The following is a 22,579-nucleotide window of genomic DNA, read 5'->3' as shown; positions in this document are numbered from 1 at the left end:
TTTTGATGTTAATCACTTAAGAAAATCAAATTACTTATCGGAATTACAGGTTTGCCCTTTGAACATTTTATTTTTATTATTATTACTATTACTTACTAATAACTATCATAGTCTCTTTCCATGCATTATGCTTACGTGAGTCATGACAGAAGAAAGGAAAGAAATAATTAAATAATTGAATAATAGAGAATCATGAAAATTATTAAATATATAATATTGAGGGGGTTAAAAACGAGTTAACATAATTGACATTCAAAAAGTTTTATTGAAAAACATGGAATAATGTACACATATATAGTTTTATTATTTTTTATATATATAATAAATATGACGATAATATTATATATATATATTAAGTAAATATAAGGCTATAAGATGCTTTAATTTAATTTCTCATAAAATGTATTTTTTATTCTTTTCAGTAAGACACGTCTCCTAAGTAATGAACAAAGGACGGTACCGAATCCCATTGACTTAGATTATGTTCCTTACATTGCTTTCTCATCCTTCTTCTTCTCCCTTTAACTATTTATATATATATTCTATGCTTTCTTATTTATTTCCTACTCCTTATTATTGCTTGCAAGTAGTAGAGCCTTTATCTCCTTACAACAAGTGTTCATAATATTTGTTTTTTAACTTAATATAAGTAATTAATCATCATGGCCAAGTCTTGTTCTAGTGAAAAGAACAATAATAATGGATTGAAGAAGGGTCCATGGACTCCGGAGGAAGATCAAAAACTCATTGATTACATTCAGAAACATGGACATGGCAAGTGGCGAACCCTTCCTAAGAATGCAGGTACTTTAATTTAATTAATAATCATCTTAGTTATATAAGTGTAGGTGTGTTAGATAATAAGGTATTATACATTTATGTATATACTTAATTAACATGAATATATTTGTAATGATTTAATAATGTTGAACATGTTTAATATATAGGATTAAAGAGATGTGGAAAGAGTTGCCGGCTAAGGTGGGCTAATTACTTGAGGCCTGATATAAAGAGAGGAAGATTCTCATTTGAAGAAGAAGAAATTATCATCCAGTTACACACTGTTTTGGGAAACAAGTAAGATTATTAAATCAAACCTAGCATCACCTAAAGAATGTTATCCTTCATTTTTAATAAGTCTATGTATAAATTATATTAAAGAAGAACCTTTTTGAATTTGCACATGTAATGTACAGAATTATTGCCAACTAATTCATAGACTTTTCGATTGTGTAAAGAATTAAAATTCATTTCATATACAGTACTCTTCAAAGTCAATTATACATGCTTAACTTAATTTGAACAGCATTATTTATAATTAAACTAAACTTTTTTGTGTAATGCTTATTAGGTGGTCTACAATTGCTGCTAATTTACCCGGAAGAACAGATAATGAGATTAAGAATTATTGGAACACTCACATCAAGAAGAAATTGTTGAAGATGGGGATTGATCCGATGACTCATACACCACGCCTTGATGTTTTTCAACTCTCTTCAATTCTAAGCTCAACCTTATACAATAACAATAATTCACCCCAAATTAATAATAATTATTACCCTACCCTCTTTGGTATTGGATCATCAAGTGTTGCAAATAATCCAAGCCAAGTCCTAAGTTTGCTCGCATCTCTTCTATCATATCAAAGCAGAAACAATGACAACATTTTAAATCAACAAAACCAACTTGGTACTATTAGCCCTCTATTATTGCAAAATCAAATGCACCTTAACCCTAGCCAAGCCTTCCAACCAAACCAACCTTGTGCTAATAATTTTCATGTGGAAACCCAAAACATGAAATCAAAATTAGAGCCTCAAATCCCTTCAACTTCTACCCCTTTTAGCCATCAAAATACATTACCAAATTTGTGGCACTATAATGGTGGCGGTTACATGGCTAATCAACAAGGTTTTCCTTCCTTGCTGGAAAATAATAATCAGATTTTGTGTAGTGAAGGGATTATGGCTAATTTCAATTTGATGAACTCAATGTTATCCTCTTCTACAGCTTCATCTTCTAGCCCCAGTAATTTGAATTCATCATCTTCAACAACATTTGTCAATGGGACAACAACCACCGAAGATGAAAGGGACAGTTATGGAAGCAACATGTTGATGTATAAATATAATATATCAAACGGATTGAATAACTCTGGACTTTTGTGATTGCATTGAACTCAGTTTTATCATTTCAAGTTGTGCTGTAATATGCTGATTATTATTATTATTATTAGTTTTGTCAATACTTTACATTTGTTTAGTTCAGTTTTAAGACTTTTTGAAGGTTCTTTTTTATAACACTCATGAATTTATTATTTACTAGATGATTTATTATTATTATCTTGCAAGATTCGTAACTAAATATATAAAATATAATATCACATTTACTTAATTTTAATAACCCAAAAAATTAAACCCAAAATGGCACGCGCTGTATGTGTCACAGAACTCATGTATATTAGATTATTACTCCTTTGGTATCTAATTAAAGAAATATATATGATAATTACATCTACCAAGTGTTTTGTTACATGAAACAAGCTGCGTTTATTTCTAAGAACAGGATAGGATAAGACACTGAGAATAGGATAGAATAAGATACTGATGGACAGAAATACAAAATTTTGTGTTCTTGTATTCTTTTTGATGATAAACTAGAACAAATTATAAAAATTCAATTTATTCTCATTTTTTTTCATTCAAAAAAATTGAGAAAAAAATATAACAATAAAAAATATATTTATGAAAAAATAAAAAATAAGTTGTGTCCCTTGTTAGTGTCTCCGTGTCCTTCCTGTCATGATGGACACAAAATACACTAATTTAATGTCTCGTACACATTATCTTTGTCTATGTCTCCTCTGCCAAACACGACTTTGTATCTCGTGTCTCTGTCTCAGTGTCCTATCTTTATAAACAAATGGAGACTATATTATCTTTTGTGTCCACCAATCACAATGTTTTCTAGTCTGATACATAATATAGATAAACATGTTGCATAGGTAAAAAGTTATACTTTATTAAAATAAAAAATGTAAGGCAACTATAGAAATAAATAAACATAGATTTCAATTGGCAACTGGCAGAACATAATTGATGGGACAGAAGATTTTTCATCCTTTGAGGATTTGAGATTTCGTCCACACAACAAAGCATATATATATATATGGATAGCTTGATTAATTAGTTTATAATTCAAATTGTCCAAAAGTTAGGCAAGTCCTAGTGAGCATGTACCATGCATTAATTAACTAATCAAACAATGTGTGAACATTGCTCCATCCCTTAGAGATAGCTAATCAAGAGAATCATAACTTTATTTAGATCATTTTTAAAAAAAAAATATTAGGTGAATAAATTATTTTTGTATCTGCATTTAATCAAGTATATTTTTTTTGTTTTTCTTATGTTTCTTCTATTTTGTTCTTCTTCAATTAAAATTTTTTATTATCAATCCTTAAATTATTTAACCAACTTAATTAAACTTAGTTACTAAAATGATTTGGTCATATAGTATTACCGATTTTTAAAAGTATATGACATTATTGGGCTATTGTGGATAATAAGTCATCGATGAACACGGTTAATTAATTAAGCTTACCATAGCATGGTCACGTACAACTCTAGGTTTCTTGCATGTTCCAAATATGTAATGAACAATAATCTCGTAAACAGTTCGGATTTATGAATTCAAGTATAGATTTTTGCGAGTCTTGTATGGAAAGAAATTGGGGTGTAAATAATTGCTGAAGAAGTAACTCTAAAGACTAGTTATTCTGGATGCATTTCCATATTTGGGAGGGACCACATAATTGGAATTTGAAAGTGAAGAGAAAAAGCGAATTGTGGAACTTGAACGCTACACTGAATAGAAACACATACACTCATAAATCATTATCACAACAGTCTACAACCTCTTCCGTCTACGCATCTACTAAACTGTTTCAAAGCTTTGACTCCCCCTCATTTTTTCTCTGTTAAAGTTCCCAATAAAATCCACTTCATGTTTCACGTGTCTTAAATTAAAACATAACATGAATAAGAAAAGAAGTTAAGTATATCATTTACCTCTCAAATGTTTTATTTTAATTTTATTCTAATGTTTCAATTATACTTTGAAAGTTAACACTCTTGACAGAGATAATGACGTTGCAATTATATGCTACCATATCACTAACATATAACAACTCTCAGCTGACACATCAACGTAAATTGCCACATCACTCGTATTCACCTGAAAGCCGAGTCCTAAGATATGTTCCTCGTAACACTGTATTTAACGTTCTCTGAAATTTAAAAATATTTTGTCGTCCCATCTTTAAATATATTAGATGCAGTGTGGTCTATCTTTATCCTAAAAGCATTCTCTTAAACTTCCATTCAACTTCTACACTAAGAAGTACTTGCCGGGATATAAGGTGAAACACAATCTAGCCGTTAAAGAGAAACATTCTCATGCATAAACTCATCAAATAACGCTTTGCTATTCAATTTCCAAACAGTTCATTTCTATGAATATCTGAGATAGGTATGAACGTTCGGTCTAGTTCTCACAGAATGGAAGCACAACTGGCAGACCCAAAAAATAATGGTACAGCCAAAGATGAGTGTTTACCATGCCACCAAGAAAGGTATGTAGTGTAGTAGCTGGTTTGTGCCATTCTATCCTCTTTACAGATGAAATGTTCATCATCACAATGTTCAAACATGTGATAAAAAAAACAGTATCTAATTCAACCATCAATCCTCTCGAAAAAATATAGATAGCCCATGTCCTTAGGAGGATTGACCGAAACCGCAACCTTGGCGTCATTGAAAATAACCCATCTACCTTCTTTCAAAATGTGAGCTACATAGTGACCACAATGTGTCGAGGTTCCCATGTGGCTAACAATTCCTATAAGTCGATATTCTGTGAAAAGCCAAAGGTACCCAAAAATTGATTAAAACCAACATGAACACTAGAATGAAAAATAATGGAATTTGAGCAGAGAAGTAGGATGAAGTATCACACCATAGGGCAATGACAATTACAGCATATACCAAAACAAAGTAATTGAAAAAGGTAATAACTTACTTCCTCCTCCATCTGACAAGCCAATATCATTTGAAGCAGAGGTTGTGTTTGATGCACTAGCATCCATACTAGAAACTGATGCATCGGGATTGCTGAATATCCACTCTGTTGCCTTCTCAATGTCTTCACCCTACAAGGCAGGTTTTACCAGTTCAGACTGTCTGGACGAACTCACCCAACAAAATCCAACAACGGGGAGAGGTAAACATCATAGAATAATTACCGATGCCTTCAATGCCTTTCGAGCAACATGATCTTCAAATCCAAAAGAAATGAGTATGTCCACTTTTGATTGATCAACATTGTCAGAGCTGTTCCCTTTTGAAATAGGGCTGTCAATATCTAATTAATAGAAAAAAATTACCATTATCCCCTGAATATTAGGTTTACAACGAAAAGCAACCACAAGATCAGCTAAAAGTAATTGATTCGCATGACAAAGGAAAGCAAAATAGAAACCTGGATCATCCATGTGAGATAGTAACCAATTCATTGCCTCCTCTACTCCAGCATTTAAGGTGTTAATAGCTGCCTTCTGACAATGAAGCTGGTTAAAACCCATAGAAACCAGCTGTGCCACAATGTCTTCATTGGCGGAAGGTTGGTTTGAATCCTCGTCAATGGGTTCTGTGCAACATGATGCAGATGTGGTTAGTTAACTTAAATACCATCTTCGAAAACCAAGTAACCAACACAGAATTCTAATAGAGAACATATTACACAATACAAGCAACTCATTCAAAAATGAAAACTTGACATGGTAAACAACCCATTGATGCGACAGAATGGATAAATAAGCATATATAGAATACATATCCAGACTGATTAATCCCAACATAGTTTAGTTGACACAAGCATGTTTCTCTGAAATCAAATATCTATTATCTACTTAAAATGTCACATACCCGCATCTGGTAACAGTTCTTCCCCTGGGTGATGACCTTTGCTACGCATATGATTAATATCTATGATATCAGGAACATCTATGTACACATCTGAAAGAAAACAAGTTATTAGTAATATGAAATTCTTTGAAAAATAATACTAAGCAAAGTGCATTAATGACATCTTGATAGAAGAATTACCAAGCTTTTTGGGCACCCATCCCTCCTCCATGACGAATTTCCTCATATGTAACACAAGGTAATCAGGGAATGATGTGAAACCAGCTGTCCTGCAGATCAAGAGTTTCAGAAGCAAAATTACTTCCAATGTACTATTAATAATAACACCACCACTACTTAGGACAGCAACAAAATATACCAGCCAATGCATATTTTTATCTACCCAGCACAAATGAGGATAACAGATTAAATTTCTCATGAAGCCAAGGAGCCATAAAATACCATATGGAACTTCTATCCTGTATGAACCAACATGCATGTCATTGTAATATAAGCTAAATTTTATTGAATGCTCACTTCAATGCTGTTGTCTTTGCTTTTAAGGCAGTGCTGTAAAAATCATGTATCTCCTCTGGAGCTGAGAAGTTTCTAAGGCAAGCTTCTAAAGGAACTCTTGGACGTACAATCTCTTCGGCCGACCTATTGGAAAAAATATCATTAGAAAAACCTATATAAGCAAATCTAGGAAATAGCAAGATCCCTGAGAATCTGGACTTACACATCCTTCCCTTCAGAAAGCTTCTCTGCTTTCAATTTGCGAAATAATTCCATTTCTTCTGCAATTCTCAAAGAAACAAAAGCACTAGATATTAGATCTAAATAATTCCCATTTAAGTCCAGGCTTATGATTTGAAAAACCACCTTTATTAGTTGCTTCGTGCAATGGGATATTAAGAGATAGAATGTAGTCTTGTCTTTTATTATATGCAACTTTTCCAGATGAACACAAGATTCGATCTTCAATACCAAACTTGAAACACTTTGCAGGATCTAGTTCAGCTTTCCCAGCATTAGATCTTTCAACTTGATCGAGAAAATGAAGGAAAAATTCTAAAGCATCCTAACAATATGTTGGAAACAAACTGTAAGAAGATAGCATAATAAATGTCCCTGAATGGAAAAAATTTAGTATATCGAAAATAGAAGGAACAAATTATTTTCAAACAGAAGTCCTTAAGTTGTCAGTTTTAGCGCTAGTAATAGGCCAAAATTAATTATAAGACGTAAAATTCATCATAACAATTGCAAGTAAAACATATCTACTTCCCATCTTCTAGTGCCTTGTGATGAGAGGAAGATACATTCTAAGGTTCATATATATATAGAATAAAATACTAAAATTAGATTCCAATGCAAGTTCATAAATAACTATGGACATCTCCAGCAACATAATAACACACTTTTTATACTATTGATTCATGTTAAGGGAATAAAAATACCTGTTGCCGCATAGATGAAAATTCAGGATGACTGGCAGCAATCACAGACTTGAACATTCGTGGAGGTATCCCTTCCTGTTTCTAATGTTTTAGTATATTGCAGAGGGGAAACCAGAGACAACAGGAAAGAAAAAACTAATCAAAATTAAAAACAATAAGATGAAACAAATAAAAAATTCTGATGAATGCGCATTAAAAAAGAAAGGCCGGAAGGGGGGGTCCCATTGACAAAAACTAGTAGTGAATATAATCCTAGAAAAATACACTGCCCGCAGAGGAAACTGATCAATTAAAAAATTTAAGTATTCATGATGACAAAAGCTGACTAGAAATCGTAGTCATCAAAGAGATAGAGAAATTACTGGAGTCTTAGTTGTGGCATCAATGCTTGAATTGTCATCATTCTGGAGGAAAGAAGGTGATATTAAGAACAAGAACATATCTGAACATATATTCAACAGAAATGTATTGATGGTTACGCACCTCATAGACTGGCATAGAATATTTGCCAGATAGTAGACCATGGGCCAGTTTTGTCCTGGAGTAAGACAAGAACCATTATTATACTTTTCTTTTGAAGATTTTTGTATGGGAAGATAAATCTGTTTTGAAGAAGCTATTCATCATTTATAACCTTTTGCTTTATTAAGAAGAGAGAATGACATGTGTAATTAATACCCAAATCCATGTTTACCATCCGAGAAGTATAATAGTATATTATAAACAAAAGATCCACAGATGCAGTGCCGAAGTTGTTCCAAGAATTAAGACACAGCACATACTGATTTAGAAAAGAGATTGCAACAGATTTCTAATAAATTACAACAATCTAGTTACTTACAGTTGCATATTCAAGTCGACGGTTGGATCAGCAGGAGCCGTCTCAAATGCCTTTTTCAGACTTTGGTTTATATAGTACCTGCCACACAATCATACCAGATATAAGATATTGAAGCAACTGCGAAATTGCAAATATGGTTCAAACAATTTGAAGGCGGCAAAAATATACAAGACACGAACAGACCTTGAACAGAATGATCTTGTTGTGAACACAACTTGCATAGTTGCTGCCAAGTAACAACTGAAAGAAATAAAAATGAGTAAAGTAGAAAGCAGATAAAGTAGTACACTGTAGCAACCAAGAGTCAAACAGGCCTACTCTACCTGTTGCCAAGATTGACCAATCCCGTGTATCCAGGTCCAAAAATTGGTTCCTTTTCCTCTCCGCTTTCTTGGATCCGATTCCAATCGAAATTGGTATTGTGATCAAGTTCTCTTTCGGCGGTCGTCATTTCAGTCTGAATATAATAAATTGGCAATTAGATAACATGTAACATTCAAACTCTTATGTGACATCATGTCCAATGCATAAACATCCAACAATACTCACATTAACCTAATGCTTAGAAGGGGAAGAAGCTTGACAAGCAATCGGCATATATTTGCACAATGAAACATTTTCTTTTTAAAGATGGTCAAAGGGCACAGTCATAAGTTCGGGTGAAAAAATGCCACGGAATTCAAGTACCATCAGGAATATATCAAGTTATCAACACAAGAGAAAGAATTAACCTTTTGTAGTGATGAGAAGTCAATGCCAAAAAAGGCCAGATGCTGTGCTAGATGTGGGTCTAAGACGCTGTTGTCCTCTGGATACGAGTAAACGTCTGAGCTGCCAAAATACATTATCCATAATTAGCACCGAATGTGAAAACAAAAAAAGATTAAAAGAAAAAAAAACCTACTAGCCTCTCCTTCACATTACTTATTTAAAACCAACATTACAGCAAAACAATGAAGTTTGTCAACATAATGATCATGTGGGCAATGGTAACCCTTCATGATTGCAAAGTGAATCAGGCAATACAAGTAATCATTGAAACTACTAGGACTATAAGAATGTCAAAGCACAATATGCTGTAGGGCATCACCTGCTGCTTCCAAATCAGCAGTGATAGTCCCGAGCTTTACAGCAAGAGGGTAGCCTGTCTCATTGTAATGCTCAACAGCATGGTTGTTTCCACCACTTCCATCCCAATTTCGCCTCCCACAAAGAATCATCCCATCAGTCAGATTTAGCCAAAGATTATCCGTCTTGTCACACTTGGCACATTTCCAACCAGACGGAGGGATGACAACACCATTGTCAAGTTGCTGTAAATTCATTGCATAGGTACTAACTGTTTTCTTATCAGCAGTCCAGGCTGCAACCTGCTCCTTCCGTTCAGCACCCTCAGCTAGTACTATAGCATCTGCAGCCAACCTTACCTGGAGTATTTTTAACGAAATAAGAAAAATACAAAAGAAATACACCACCATAACAAAAGACAGAAAGAACCATAAACAAGTACCTTCTCTGGCAATTCAACAGATGGGAATGGAAGAGATATATAGTTTGGTAAAATGACTATACTATGAGTTTCTTCATATTCGGGTTCATTGTTGTCGAATCCCCCTTCAACCCCTACAAATTAACAAGATATATAAAAGATAATACATCCATAAAAAGAACAGCAAATTTGTCAAACTGGTAGATAACAGCAGAAGCAACGGCAGAACACTGAATATTAGAGCAAGCTTAATTTTCATTTCACGAACCTATCGCCAAGCGGGTTGGTTTCTTGGTAGGCCTGTCTTCTGGAACCAGTTTCTTAGTCTTCTTTACATGCAAATAAACAGGGTTACCAGTCTTCTCGAAATTCCAACCCACACAGTCCTTCCCAAAGGCAAGGAAAGTGAACATGTCGATGTACAACCCACCCTCTGACTTCTGAAAAATAGAATTCAAAAAGAAAATAATGATTCAGCACCAATCAACATGCATCAAATTCAAATCACAGTGCAGCCCAACATTCAACAACAACAACAATATCTATATATAACCTATCATTTGAATAAACAAAATCCATCAAAGAACTAATTTTGATTCCATTTCCAGCTAAAATGAGCCAAGACAGTAGGAATCCAAAGAAGAAGAAAAATTGCTCAGTGAAGCTCTGGTATTCAGGGGGGAAAAGAAAAGAAAAACCCTAATAGTAATTTGATTTGGAATTTAGCTTACGGGGGTATCGAAGGAGAGGCAGCATTCATGCTTGAAGATGCGATTGGTGGGTTCGGGGATGCGAACGCGGGAAAGATTTGATCGAAGCAAATCCATAGGCTCCACTTCCATCATCGATTATTCTTTACCAAACACACCACTCGCCACACTGTACCCTAGAAAGAAATCCTTTTTGGTCTCGGAGAGAGAGATAGAGAGAGCTAAAAGAGTTTTTTGAGTAGCAGAAGAAATGAAGAAGAGGGGTTTGGTCTGGGGTTAAGAAAAAGGAAGAGAATCGGTATTTGCCCTAAAACACTATGCCAAGTTAAGTATATCCTTTGTGCCTACCTGCTTCTGCAAAACCCAATTGGGCTTCTCTGTCTTTTTCTTTTTCTTTTTTTGAAGTCTGTTGTGCCAAAAATTTGGCACAAACAGTTAAGATCGGAAAGAATTCAATAGTTAAAGTCAAATATCATATATGTATAAAGTATATTATAGTTAGAGAAAATAAAAATAGGTTAAGTTTAGTAGTCAAGTTATTTTATTTGTAAGATTATTTGTGGTTAAAGTTTGTTTGATACTCAAGACTACTTGAAATTCAAGACTATTTGAAGTTCAAATTTATTTGAAGTTTAAAATTATTTAAAGTACAAGTTTACTTAAAATCTAAGGTTATATCAATTAGTTAAGAATTTTTTCTCTATAATACGATTAGTTTCAATAAATTAGGGGAACTTTCATTCACTCATACACTTACTCACTCTAAGAATTCTTAGTCACACTAACGTACGGAAATAAAAGTCACGAGTCCATCTAAGTATTGGGAGACTCCATTTTGCTTATCAAATATTCTCCACATAGAACTCATTTACACATACAAGTTCATACAAGTCTTTTTAACCTAATTCACCTCACGCGTCACTGGCTAATCAATTTTTCAATCAACGCGCAAATATATAACTGCCTTTTTCGAAAGTATTTTGTTTTCTTTTTCGAATTTTTTCAGCGTTTTTGATCTACGTTCTCTTCCATCTCCGCGTTCTCTGTGTTTCTCTTCATTCGTTCTCTACGTTCTCTTTCGTTATCGTCGTCACCAACACCATCTCCTCATCCTCTTCCTCCTTCTTTTCTCATTGAAATTTCTTTTCCTCATTCTATTTTCTCATTCTCCTCCATCATCTTCATCATCATGATCATTATCGTTATAGTCATCGTCGTCTTCTTTCTACACTATCGTCGTTATTATTATCGTTATCGTAGGATTTTTATTATATTGATGACGTTGTCTAATCCAAAATTGATTTGGATGTGTTTTTTTTTATAATTCAGCCATTTTCGGGTGTTGTTTTCAAACTGAATTTGTGTGTCGCAACCATTAAGTAATTTTGGTGCATTTCTGAGTTAATTGAGGTTTGTAGCAAAATTTCGGTGTAAAAATTAAAAAATTTATGTGTTATTGTTAAGAAATTTTGGTGTATTTTTATTCTGATAAGTTTTGTATAATTCAAAACTCTTTCTCTTCATCTTCCTCCTCCTCATCTTTTCCTGCTTCTTCTTCTTTTTCATCATCATCATAATATTCTTCTTCTTTTTTCTGATTCATATTTTTTTTCTTATTTTACCTTCTTAAGTTTCTTTTTATTTTACTCTCTTAACAAGAATAAAAAACAAACAAATAAAGAAGAAGAAGAAACACATAATGCTGCAAAATTACTAAGAAAATGATGAACCTACATTTATTCAATTAAAAAGAAAGAAAGAAATAAGAAAAAAAAGAAGAAAAATTGCAACATTAAAAAAAATATTTTTGTGTATTTGTAGCAAAATTTCAGTGTAAAAACTAAGACATTTATGTGTTATTATTAAGACATTCGGTGTATTTGTATTCTAATAAGTTCTGTATAATTCAAAACTCTTCCTCTTCCTCCTCCTCCCTATCCTCTTCATCTTTTGCTGCTTCTTCCTCCTTTTTATCATCATCATCATCATTATCTTTTTCTTCTTATTTTACCTTTTCAAATTTCTTCTTATTTTACCTTCTTAACAAGAATAAAAAAATTAAACAAAGAAGATGAAAAAATACATAATACTACAAAATTATTTGGAAGATGATGGACCTATATTCATTCAACTAAAAGAAAGAAAGAAATAAGAAAAAAAAAGAAGAAGAAATTTTATACATGTTTTATTGAGTTACATGTCTTTTTGAACTCACATTGTATGATGCAATAAAAAAATAATAGCGGTATGTTTTAGTTTGTGTTTCAGTGTACTTATTGATGTTGTCCTCTTTATACTGTAACTAGACAATAAAATATTGTTATTATGCTTCTGATATTATTTTGTACATATTTGAGTGATTTGCAATTGGTTTTGTTCATTTATCAAGAATTTTGTTCATCAATTTATTGTAACAAACCATAAAATTTTGTTCTAGTGCTTTTGGTATTATTTTATGCATATTTTATTGAGTTGTATGTCTTTTTGAACTTACATTGTATGATATAATAAAAAATAGCGGTGTATTTTGGTTTGTGTTTTAGTGTATTTTGTTTGTCTTTCGATGTATTTTGTGTGAATTGAGGTGTACTTGTTACTGTTGTCCTCTTTATGCCGTAACTAGACAACAGAATATTGTTATTGTGTTAAAGGGGGTTCCGCGGTTACTCATTTTCGATATATAACTTTGGTAAGAGCCAGTTCATCTAAATAGAAATCTTAGGAAGAATTAGGTTGCTTCGTTCTGATGTTATTTTGTACATATTTGAGTGATTTGAAGTTGTTTTTGTCCATTTATCAAAAATTTTATTCATTGATTTGTTGTAACAAACCATAGAATTTTGTTCTAGTGCTTCTGGTATTATTTTATGCCTGTTTTATTGAGTTGCATGTCTTTTTGAACTCGCATTGTATGATGTAATCAAAAAATAATAGCCGTGTATTTTGGTTTGTGTTTTGGTGTATTTTGTTTGTCTTTCAGTGTATTTCATATGAATTGAGGTGTACACTTGTACTTATTATTGTTATCCTTTTTATGCTGTAACTAGACAACAGAATATTGTTATTATGCTTCTGATGTTATTTTGTACATATTTGAGTGATTTGCAACTGTTTTTATCCATTTTTCAGGAATTTTGTTCATCGATTTTTTGTAACAAACCATAAAATTTTGTTCTAGTGCTTATGGTGTCATTTTATGCATGTCTTTTTGAGCTCACATTGTTTTACTCTTTTAACAAGAATAAAAACAAAAAATAAAATAAAGAAGAAGAAAAAATACTTAATGCTGCAAAATTACTTGGAAGAGGATGAACCTACATTCATTCAACTAAAAGAAATAAGAAAAAAAGAAAAAAATGTATTAAAGAAAATATTTTTGTGCATTTGTAGCAAGATTTCGGTGTAAAAAACTAAGAAATTTATGTGTTATTATTAAGAAATTTTCGGTATATTTTTATTCTGATAAGTTCCGCATAATTCAAAACTCTTTCTCTTCCTCCTCCTCATCATCTTCTTCTTCTTCTTCATTTTCTTATTTTATTTTCTCACAGTTCTTTTTGGGAGAAAAAATCAAACAAAGAAAAAAAATACATAATGTTGCAAAATTAATAGAAAGAGAAGAAGGAAAAAAATGCAGCAACAACAGCAGCAATAAAAAGAATGACGAAGGCGTGAAGAAGAAGAAGAATGAACCTAAGAAAAAAGAGGAGGAACACAAAAAAAAGGAGGAGGGGGGAGGAACGCGGGGTACAAACATTGGAGGAGAAACGCGATGAAGAAGAAGAAGAAATAAAAAGAATGACGAGGACACAAAGAAGAAGAAGAATGAACGTAAGAAAAAGGAGGAGGAACACAAAGAAGAAGGAGGAAAAAAAGGAGGAGGAGGAGGAACGCGGGATACAAACATTAGAGGAGAAACGCGAAGAAGAAGAGGAAGAAGAAACACAAAAAAGAACGGCGTGATTTCACGAACACAAAAAAGAACGGCGTGATTTCACGAGTGTGTTATGTAAGTGGGTTTTGTTAGATTAGGGTTAGCTTGTTTGGACTTGTTTGCCAAAAAAATTTATATGTGTAGCAGGATTGAATAAATTAATAGACATGTTAATACTTATTATTCACTCGTCTAATATAAAATCAATTTTTTTACAAAAAGTTAACGAGTTAAGCCTCAAAATGATTCATGAAGTTACACTTGAGTCTTAAAATGGTCCTCCAAATTAATAATTATCTAATTTTGTCCTCAAAATTATACTCCAAAACTCATAATAGTCCCTAAGACATTTTTTGTCCATTGTTGCCATCGAAAAATTGAGCTGGACTAATTTTTCTCACGTTGACACTGACTAATTGATATAGCGAAAGAAACCCTATTTTTGCAATTTGGTCCTCTTAAACACCAACACCAACACCAACACCAACACTTCACACTTTTCTATTTCATTGCATTATATGAAAATCTCAACTTTTAGAGACCCACAATTCCTCTTAACCTTCCTCCATTCCACACTCCTTCAAATGAACTACCACGACTGCTAACCCACCGCCAGAAAATGTCGCCGCATCAACGCCGCCTAAGAAGAAGAAGATTGTGACGCAAATAGCAACAAGAAGGAGAAGAACAGGAATAACAATAAGACGAAGAAACTTAATGGCGGTATCTTTACTTCGTTTGCAGTCCTCGACGTGCAAGAATATCACAACTCCACTGCAACGCTCTGCCACCATTCCAACCACGACAACTTCTACTCCCGCGCGCAACGAAGAAGAATCCCACGAAGTAAAGAAAAAAAAGTCACATGCCATGCCGTAGCTCTACCGCGGCGGTTGTGGGTGAAGGACCATTCGGGAGCGTAATAGGACGAATGCAACAAGCCTGAATTTTTCAAAGAAGAGTTTAGAAAAGCATTCAGAATGGGAAAAACAACATTTGATTCAATTTGCGACGACCTCAATTCGGTGATCGCAAAGGAAGACACCACCTTGAGGAATGCAATTTCAATACGGCAGCGTGTGGCCTACGTGGAATTAAACTTGTTAATAAAAGGGGAATTAAAGTTGTTTTATGATTATATGAAAAGAGTAGAACAATTCGGGGATTAGGTTTTAATTAGGAGGAAAGGAACCAAATTGTAAAAAAAAAAAAAAAATCTTTTGTCATATTAGCTAGTCATTAAAGTGTCAGCGTGGTAAGAATCAGCTCGATTTTTTTATGGCAAGCTATGAATAGAAAATATTTTATGGATAACTATGAGTCCTGAAGTGTAGTTTTAAAGACAAAATTAAATAACTATTAACTTAAAATACTATTTTGAAACTTGAATATAACTTTAGAAATTATTTTTTGATTTTGTTAAGTTAGAAAATGAATTATAAATTTGTGGATATACAATAAGAAAATCATGTGGCATAGGTTATCGTTAATTTATTTTGTTTAAAATAAAGTCTAATAAATAACGAGATATTAAAAAATAAATTTAATTTTAATGTATTGTCAGTATAAATAATTTTATACGTGTATTCAATTATGTAATATTATATCAACAAAAATATTTACTTTTTATATTAATTATGTAAATGATTATAAAAAACGAGTGTAATTATACGACTGTATATATAACAAAACGTTTTATATTTACTATTCATCAAAATTAAACTCTTACAAAATTACTATTATTTAATTATTATAACAAAAAGTTGATGTTAACTGCTCTATAAACAGCAACTCGCTGGGTAGACGATAAATAGAATAAAATAGAACATCCACCCTGAACTAATCAAATAATCATTATTATATTTACATTCCAACTAATAACTCGTGGTCACTTCCACAACAACTATCCTGGCTTTCTCATTTTTAAACCACAACATGATGTGGCGTTAAAATAAGCGTTGTTAACGGATTTGATATGATAATAATAGAGTAATTTTTAATTTGTTAATGTTACACTTTATTTCATTCAATTTGACTCTCAATTTTATTTCTTCTGTTACATGACTTACATCTCGTAATTTATTTAAAGACATTTAAACCTACGTCTTATCCATAATAACTACTTAATATTACTTTAATTAAAAGATTTTATTAGATGCCAAGCACTTCTTCGTTGTAGCGACATCAAATCAAATAACTGTAATAACTAACGGAACCCATGGAATCTCAAACGCCACCACGCTTCTCTATTTTTCTCCTTTAATAGTTGTTTAATTAACCGCTTTCTCCAACAGTATATATATAATTATCTATAACAATAACAAATTAACAACGTTCTTATTTTTCTTTTTCTTCATAGGCAATTTAGCATCAACAACATAAGAATTATTCTATTTCTCTTCTTATTCATCTTCCATTTCCTTCAAAGTAATTAGGCCTATTTCTTAATTCGTTTTGTGAGATATATTGATGGACTCCATGGAATTCATAAATAATCATGGCATGCAAAGGAGCAATAGCAATAGCAGCAGCGACATAAGCAGTATGAGCAGAAGGAGCAGGTTGCTAACGTGTTTCAAGCCCACTGCCACCCTCGACGACGACGACATGCTGCTGTCTCCCGGAGGAGAGACTCGCCGGAGAAAGAGCAAGTGGCAGGCCCTCAGAAAGGCCATTAAAGAGACATCATTGGTTTGTTTTTGTTTTTTTTTTTTCCTCACACATCCTAATATATATTAATTATGCTAGGTGTTTATCAAAATTAATAGTAGAATAAATATTAAAATATAAAATTTATATTAAAAATAATTTAAATTAAATTATATATTTATACATAAATATAAAAAAAATATAAAAAATACATAAATACATCATAATTAATTTTAGTAATTAATTTTAATATATAAACAATATTTTTGTATATTTATATGCAAACACGATAGACATGCAATGAATCTAATTCTGTAACTAAAGATTTTTTTATTTTACTGATTAATGATTTTTTTAATTTCATTTAAGAATTTAATTCAACCACAAAATATAAAAAAATTATTAAAAAAATTAATTTTTTATATTTTTATTCAAACTATATTATTAGAAAAATGTAACATTTTGTCCCCAATAATGATGGTTTTAACAGGTTAGAACACTTTCTAACAAAAGAAAAGAAAGGAAGGAAAGAAAATTAAGATCAAATAGCAGCAGCAGCAGCATGAGCAGCATGAGCAGCCTGAGCAACATGAGCAGCAACGATAACAGCAGCAGCATTAGCAGCATTAGCACTAGCAGCAGCTCCAGCCCCAGCCTGAACTCCTTTAGCCCCATCCAAGATAACAATAACAGCAAAGTCTTAACCCCAACACTCACAATAAAAAACATGCGTTTGCATAATCTCCGAACCACCTCATTACCATCAAATCCTTCCAACAATTCCTCCCCTCTATTAACCACCTCGGCTTCTATAAGCTCAACAAGTTCATTTTCCTCTCGTCTTGGTTCAATATTTTCCCCTCATCATCATACAACCTCACCCAAATCACCCTTCTCGCCACAAAGTGTTTCCAATAGGACCCCCTTTTCGCCACAAAATCATCCTAGGACCCCAAAACAGGGCCAAATTTACATCAATTATAAGAGGGAAGGTTGCTCCTATGATGCTTACACAGCTACATACATGCTTTTGGTCAGTCTTTTGTTCTTGGTCATGTGGGGTAAAACCTTGGCTATATTTTACACTTCAATTTGGTTCTATGTGGTGCGTCCTGCAAGAAGAAGGCCAGAAATTAATAATTGTCAATATGGGCGTAATAAGAGTGGAGATTACAACCAGTTAATTGGGTTAATGCAATATAGGAGGAAGATGCTTAAGCAAGGGTCCCTTATTCAAAGGAGTGATACTAATTTGTTGTCTATGTCATCTTCTTGTTCTATGCCTACCCATTTGTCTTCAACTTTTAACTCCATGCGAAGAAATTCTTTCAGTGGAAAAATCAGTTGTTGACGGATTGGAGGAGGACAGCCTTTTATTCTAAATTTTGTAGTTTTCTTATGTTTCTTTTAATTTACTTGCTAATTATTAATTAGGATTTTTCTCATCATTCTCATTATGCCAAAGTGTTATATGTGCAGGACGAAAAATATAATGATATAGGATAAGATTATGTTGTTGCATTTGGAAAAATATTATGGGTCAATATTTTAGTTAGAGAAATGAAAAGTTGACTAATATTGACTCAAATGAAAATACAAATATAAAAAAATATTAGTCACTTAATATTATTTCTCTTAAATATTTAGAGTCAATTTAAATTGGTTTTTAAAATAAAAATATTAATTTTTTATTTAAAAAAAACTATTTTGCATTTAGAAAGTTTTTTTTTAATTTAAAGATTGGAAATTTCTTTTGTTTTTACTTTATTAAAAATAAACTATTGTTAGCATAAAAATTTTTTTAATAAAAATATTTCAAAAAAATGTATTTGAATATATTTAAAATTTAATTTTTTTTAAAAAGTATTTTCTTCTTTCAAAGAATCTAATCCAAACAAACACTTAGTGCTGCAGTTGATCTTCGATATTTAATTATTTATTTACTTTTGCTATATACATGCGCTTATTATTTATTTTAGATTGAAGTAATATTTTAATCATGAAGCAATTAAAGGTTTTTAATTTGTACGTTGGAAACCAAATCTGTCAATAGTTAGTGGATGTGAAGAGACTGCAATAACGACATTTTCAATCCAAGTGTTCCGTGATCTTTCAAAAAGGTAATGATTCTTAGTCGAAATACTGCTAAAAAATTAGATTGAGTCTACTATATTATATCTTCCTTTTTATTGAATGATTGGTTGCCCACTTCTGTTCATTTAGTTAAGGTAAACCGTGATACTAATATTTTTATTGTTGATCAATCTTCTTATTTTAGGTGTATTATTCAAGATGCCAGTGGAAATTAGACGAAGGTGAAGGCTCGACGATCACATGTGACTAAATAATTATTAGATGATTTGAAAAATTTAACTAAATAATCATCTAATAATTTTTAACTGTTAATTTTATACGAAGACAAGTGCATAGGAGTTTCTACGTCGCACGAAATGTTGTACATGGATTCTTGCATATGCTTTTGTTTTGCATCACGAGCATCACGAGTTTTTTTCGCATTGGAAAAGGCTTATTTTAGTTTAGAAGTGTGGTTTTGGACAAGTGACTTGTAAAACAAATAATAATCTAAATGTTTGTGTTGCAGTCCAAGAAGTAAAGCCCTGCTCGCACTAGCGCGCGTAGACAATGATATATATATAGTGAATAGAATTCATGAGATTATTGTGCATTGGAATTAGATTGTTAAAGTGAAGCTAGTGCAAAACAACATGTTGAATGGTTAGAACCATGAATAATCTTTGTACCATCCTTCATAGGGACTTCCAGCCTCCCTTCTTTAAGGTTGTTTCTTCCTGTTTTGTTTCTTTTTCCTTTCTTTTGTCACAAAAATATTTTAATTATTTTAATACAGACTTCCTACGGGTTATTACAAGGAGCGTGAAAAGATCATAAAGATAGAGGATCAAAGTTCATAAAAACTAGTTTTCAAAAAAAAAAATCATAAAAACTAACATTTTATATTGCTAAAAAAAAAGAGCAATGCTAGGGGCCAGCAATTTTTGTGATTGTTAGCCATCAACTAGCCATCAATGATGATTTGATGGTATGAGATTGGTGTGAAATTTTATCCAATGGCTCACCTTCCTCTGCTGGTTACATGCTGGTCAAAATTCAATAAAACTGCTGGCCCCTAGACTTTTCCAAAAAGAAAAAACTAAAAACGTCTCTTTTATTGAGTAGTATACGAGCATAACCATTGTGATTTTATTAATGTTTTTCTTTTGTTCAACAAATTAATTGACCTATATGTTATTTTATTCTAAAAGTATATAATAATATTGAGTAAAAAATAGTCTTCGTACATGGTACTAATTATTACACTTGTAAAAATAAAAAAAAGTTAACTACAAGAATGCTCTCGAATTATAAAATTATTAACAGAATTATCTAAAAAAATTTTAATTATAAAATATTCTTAAAATGCCTTTAAATGTTACATAAATAATAAAAAAATTACTTTTTTTATAAATAGTAAATAATTTTTGTATTTGATTATCTACTTGCTTGTGCATTTGATATGAAATTTTATAAAGATATTCAGATAACTATTTGAAAAATATACACATAAAGAAAATCGATCTCTATATTTATTTTTTAAAAATATTTTTGATCATTTTACTTAACAAAAAATATCAAATTTTAATAATAAAAATAAATTTAAGGTGACCAATATTTTTTTTTTATTTTTTTCTAACTTTTGAATCAACATTAGCAAAAACTCTCTTATTTTTAACACTAAAATATATATGCTCGAGAAACTGCATATAATCTCTTTAAAGCCCTTTTTTTATAGTATATATTTAATAATTTGATATTTTTTTTTTTGGTTTCCCACGGTATCCCCCAACCCGACAGGTCAAGGACTAATCCGCCGCGGTACTGAGCTCCATTTAAGGGTTTGCCGCTGGCCAATGGGTTGCTGCATGCACAAGGCGGGAATAATTTGATATTTTTGTTGCGTATATTTTGAGTGTTATTATGGATTGGCCCAACGCACAAGTGATCTCGGAGCATTTGGATCATGGTCCTCACAGCAATGTCGAAAGCCTCCCAAGGGGGAACATATTTGATCCTCTTTAAAGAGAAGCTCCCTTTCCCATTAACTTCTGTCTTCACTAGTCACTACATAAGAGGGAGCCCCACAACTCTGATGGTGCTAATAAATTCTAATGTTATGGTTTATCTTATGTTGAATTTAGAAGATTTTATTAACTTATCTCATATTTATTCAATGAAATAGTATTTTTTATAATTCTTTTTTAATTTGTGTTTAAGAGTGAAAATATGTTTTTTAGGCTTTTAAATTATTAAATTTAATTCACCTTAATTTTATACGATACCTTGATATGTTTGTTGAGTTATTTCAAGTTTATAAGACAAGAATTTGATAGAAGAAGTGAAAAAAAAAAACATGCAAAATGGAGAACTCATGAAGAAATGAACATTAAATTAGCTGGATTTTATTCTCTAATAGAATATAGAATTTGTATATAAACAAAAATAGTTTCAAATAGTTATATTTTTTAATAAAATCAAAGAAACAGAATTTTATAATTATTTTTATTTAATATAATTTTTAAATAAAAATAATTCTATTAAATAAAAAAGCGGACTCGAACTGCTGACATCCGCCACAGGGTAAACCACCACCTGGAGGATTCAATGCCACACGCACGCGTATGCGTGAGGAGGACATTTTCCAATCCACGCGTACGCGTGATGAGGCAATTTGCCAGGCGACGTGCACCCGTCAACCACGCGCACGCGTGATGTTGGTCACGTGACCTCATTAAAGGCAACACGAGGGAGGCGATTTTTGAGCCTTTCAGACCCAAATCCAACTCATTTATGAAGCTATTTGATGTAGAATTCAAGAGGGAATAAGGGGGGAGCAATTAGGTAGTGTAGAAATCATGTTTTAGGTAGTTTATAGAGAGAGAAGCTAGCTCCCTCTTCTCTCTAGAATTAGGGTAGAACTAGGTCAAACTCTCTTAAATTTAGGTTTTAATTCTTGTTTTTATCTAGTTTTCTTTGCAATTTTTTATTCTTACATCCTTGTTCTCTTAGTTCCTTTTGTTAATTTCTCTTTTATGTCATTTTTTATGTTATAAACACTCTTGTCAATTTCAATTTCTTTTAATGCAATTTGAGGTATTTCATGTTTAATATTGCTTTTTTTAGTTGTTATTGTTGATTCCTTGCATTAGATAGTTGTAGATTTTATTATTATTGCAATTTTATGATGCTTCCTTTTTATGCCTTCCAAGTGTTTGACCCAATGTTTGGTTGGACTTTAGAGTAGCTTTTTGAGCATTATTGGCTTTGAAAGAGAAATTAGGCAATCTTAAGTCATTAATACCCAACTTATGTTGGTGACCCAGAGTTGTTAGTTAATATTATTTTCATTGACTCTAATCTCTTGCTAATTCAATTAGTAAGTTGATTAGGACTTATGGATTGAAATTAACTAGTCTTATTTGACTTTCTATCAATGTGAAGATAACATTGTACCTTC

At 32.0% G+C, this 22,579-nt stretch overlaps 2 protein-coding genes across 2 annotated transcripts; one reads left to right on the top strand and one right to left on the bottom strand.

Moving 5' to 3' along the window:
• The first annotated feature begins 625 nt into the window (after positions 1 to 625).
• Positions 626 to 2,168, top strand: LOC107462491 (transcription factor MYB41). Its single transcript, XM_016081093.3, has 3 exons — positions 626 to 804; positions 948 to 1,077; positions 1,352 to 2,168. Exons 1-3 carry the CDS (start codon positions 663 to 665, stop codon positions 2,166 to 2,168), a joined length of 1,089 nt encoding a protein of 362 aa, XP_015936579.1. The 5' UTR covers positions 626 to 662.
• A 2,290-nt stretch (positions 2,169 to 4,458) lies between these two features.
• On the bottom strand, positions 4,459 to 10,783 carry LOC107462501 (ubiquitin carboxyl-terminal hydrolase 14). The gene is made up of 20 exons (XM_016081098.3): positions 10,485 to 10,783; positions 10,022 to 10,193; positions 9,775 to 9,887; positions 9,355 to 9,691; positions 8,996 to 9,090; positions 8,588 to 8,721; positions 8,448 to 8,504; positions 8,265 to 8,342; positions 7,907 to 7,961; positions 7,786 to 7,827; positions 7,424 to 7,504; positions 6,846 to 7,044; positions 6,703 to 6,760; positions 6,501 to 6,623; positions 6,165 to 6,253; positions 5,985 to 6,074; positions 5,539 to 5,706; positions 5,303 to 5,421; positions 5,080 to 5,209; positions 4,459 to 4,914 (listed from the first exon to the last, which is right to left on the bottom strand). Exons 1-20 carry the CDS (start codon positions 10,596 to 10,598, stop codon positions 4,736 to 4,738), a joined length of 2,433 nt encoding a protein of 810 aa, XP_015936584.1. The 5' UTR covers positions 10,599 to 10,783; the 3' UTR covers positions 4,459 to 4,735.
• Positions 10,784 to 22,579: the final 11,796 nt, after the last annotated feature.

The sequence above is a fragment of the Arachis duranensis genome, chromosome 8 (assembly GCF_000817695.3).
Source record: "Arachis duranensis cultivar V14167 chromosome 8, aradu.V14167.gnm2.J7QH, whole genome shotgun sequence".
Classification (NCBI taxonomy): domain Eukaryota; kingdom Viridiplantae; phylum Streptophyta; class Magnoliopsida; order Fabales; family Fabaceae; genus Arachis; species Arachis duranensis.
The sequence above is the reverse complement of the archived record's forward strand: the minus strand, read 5'-3'. Positions and strand labels throughout refer to the sequence as shown.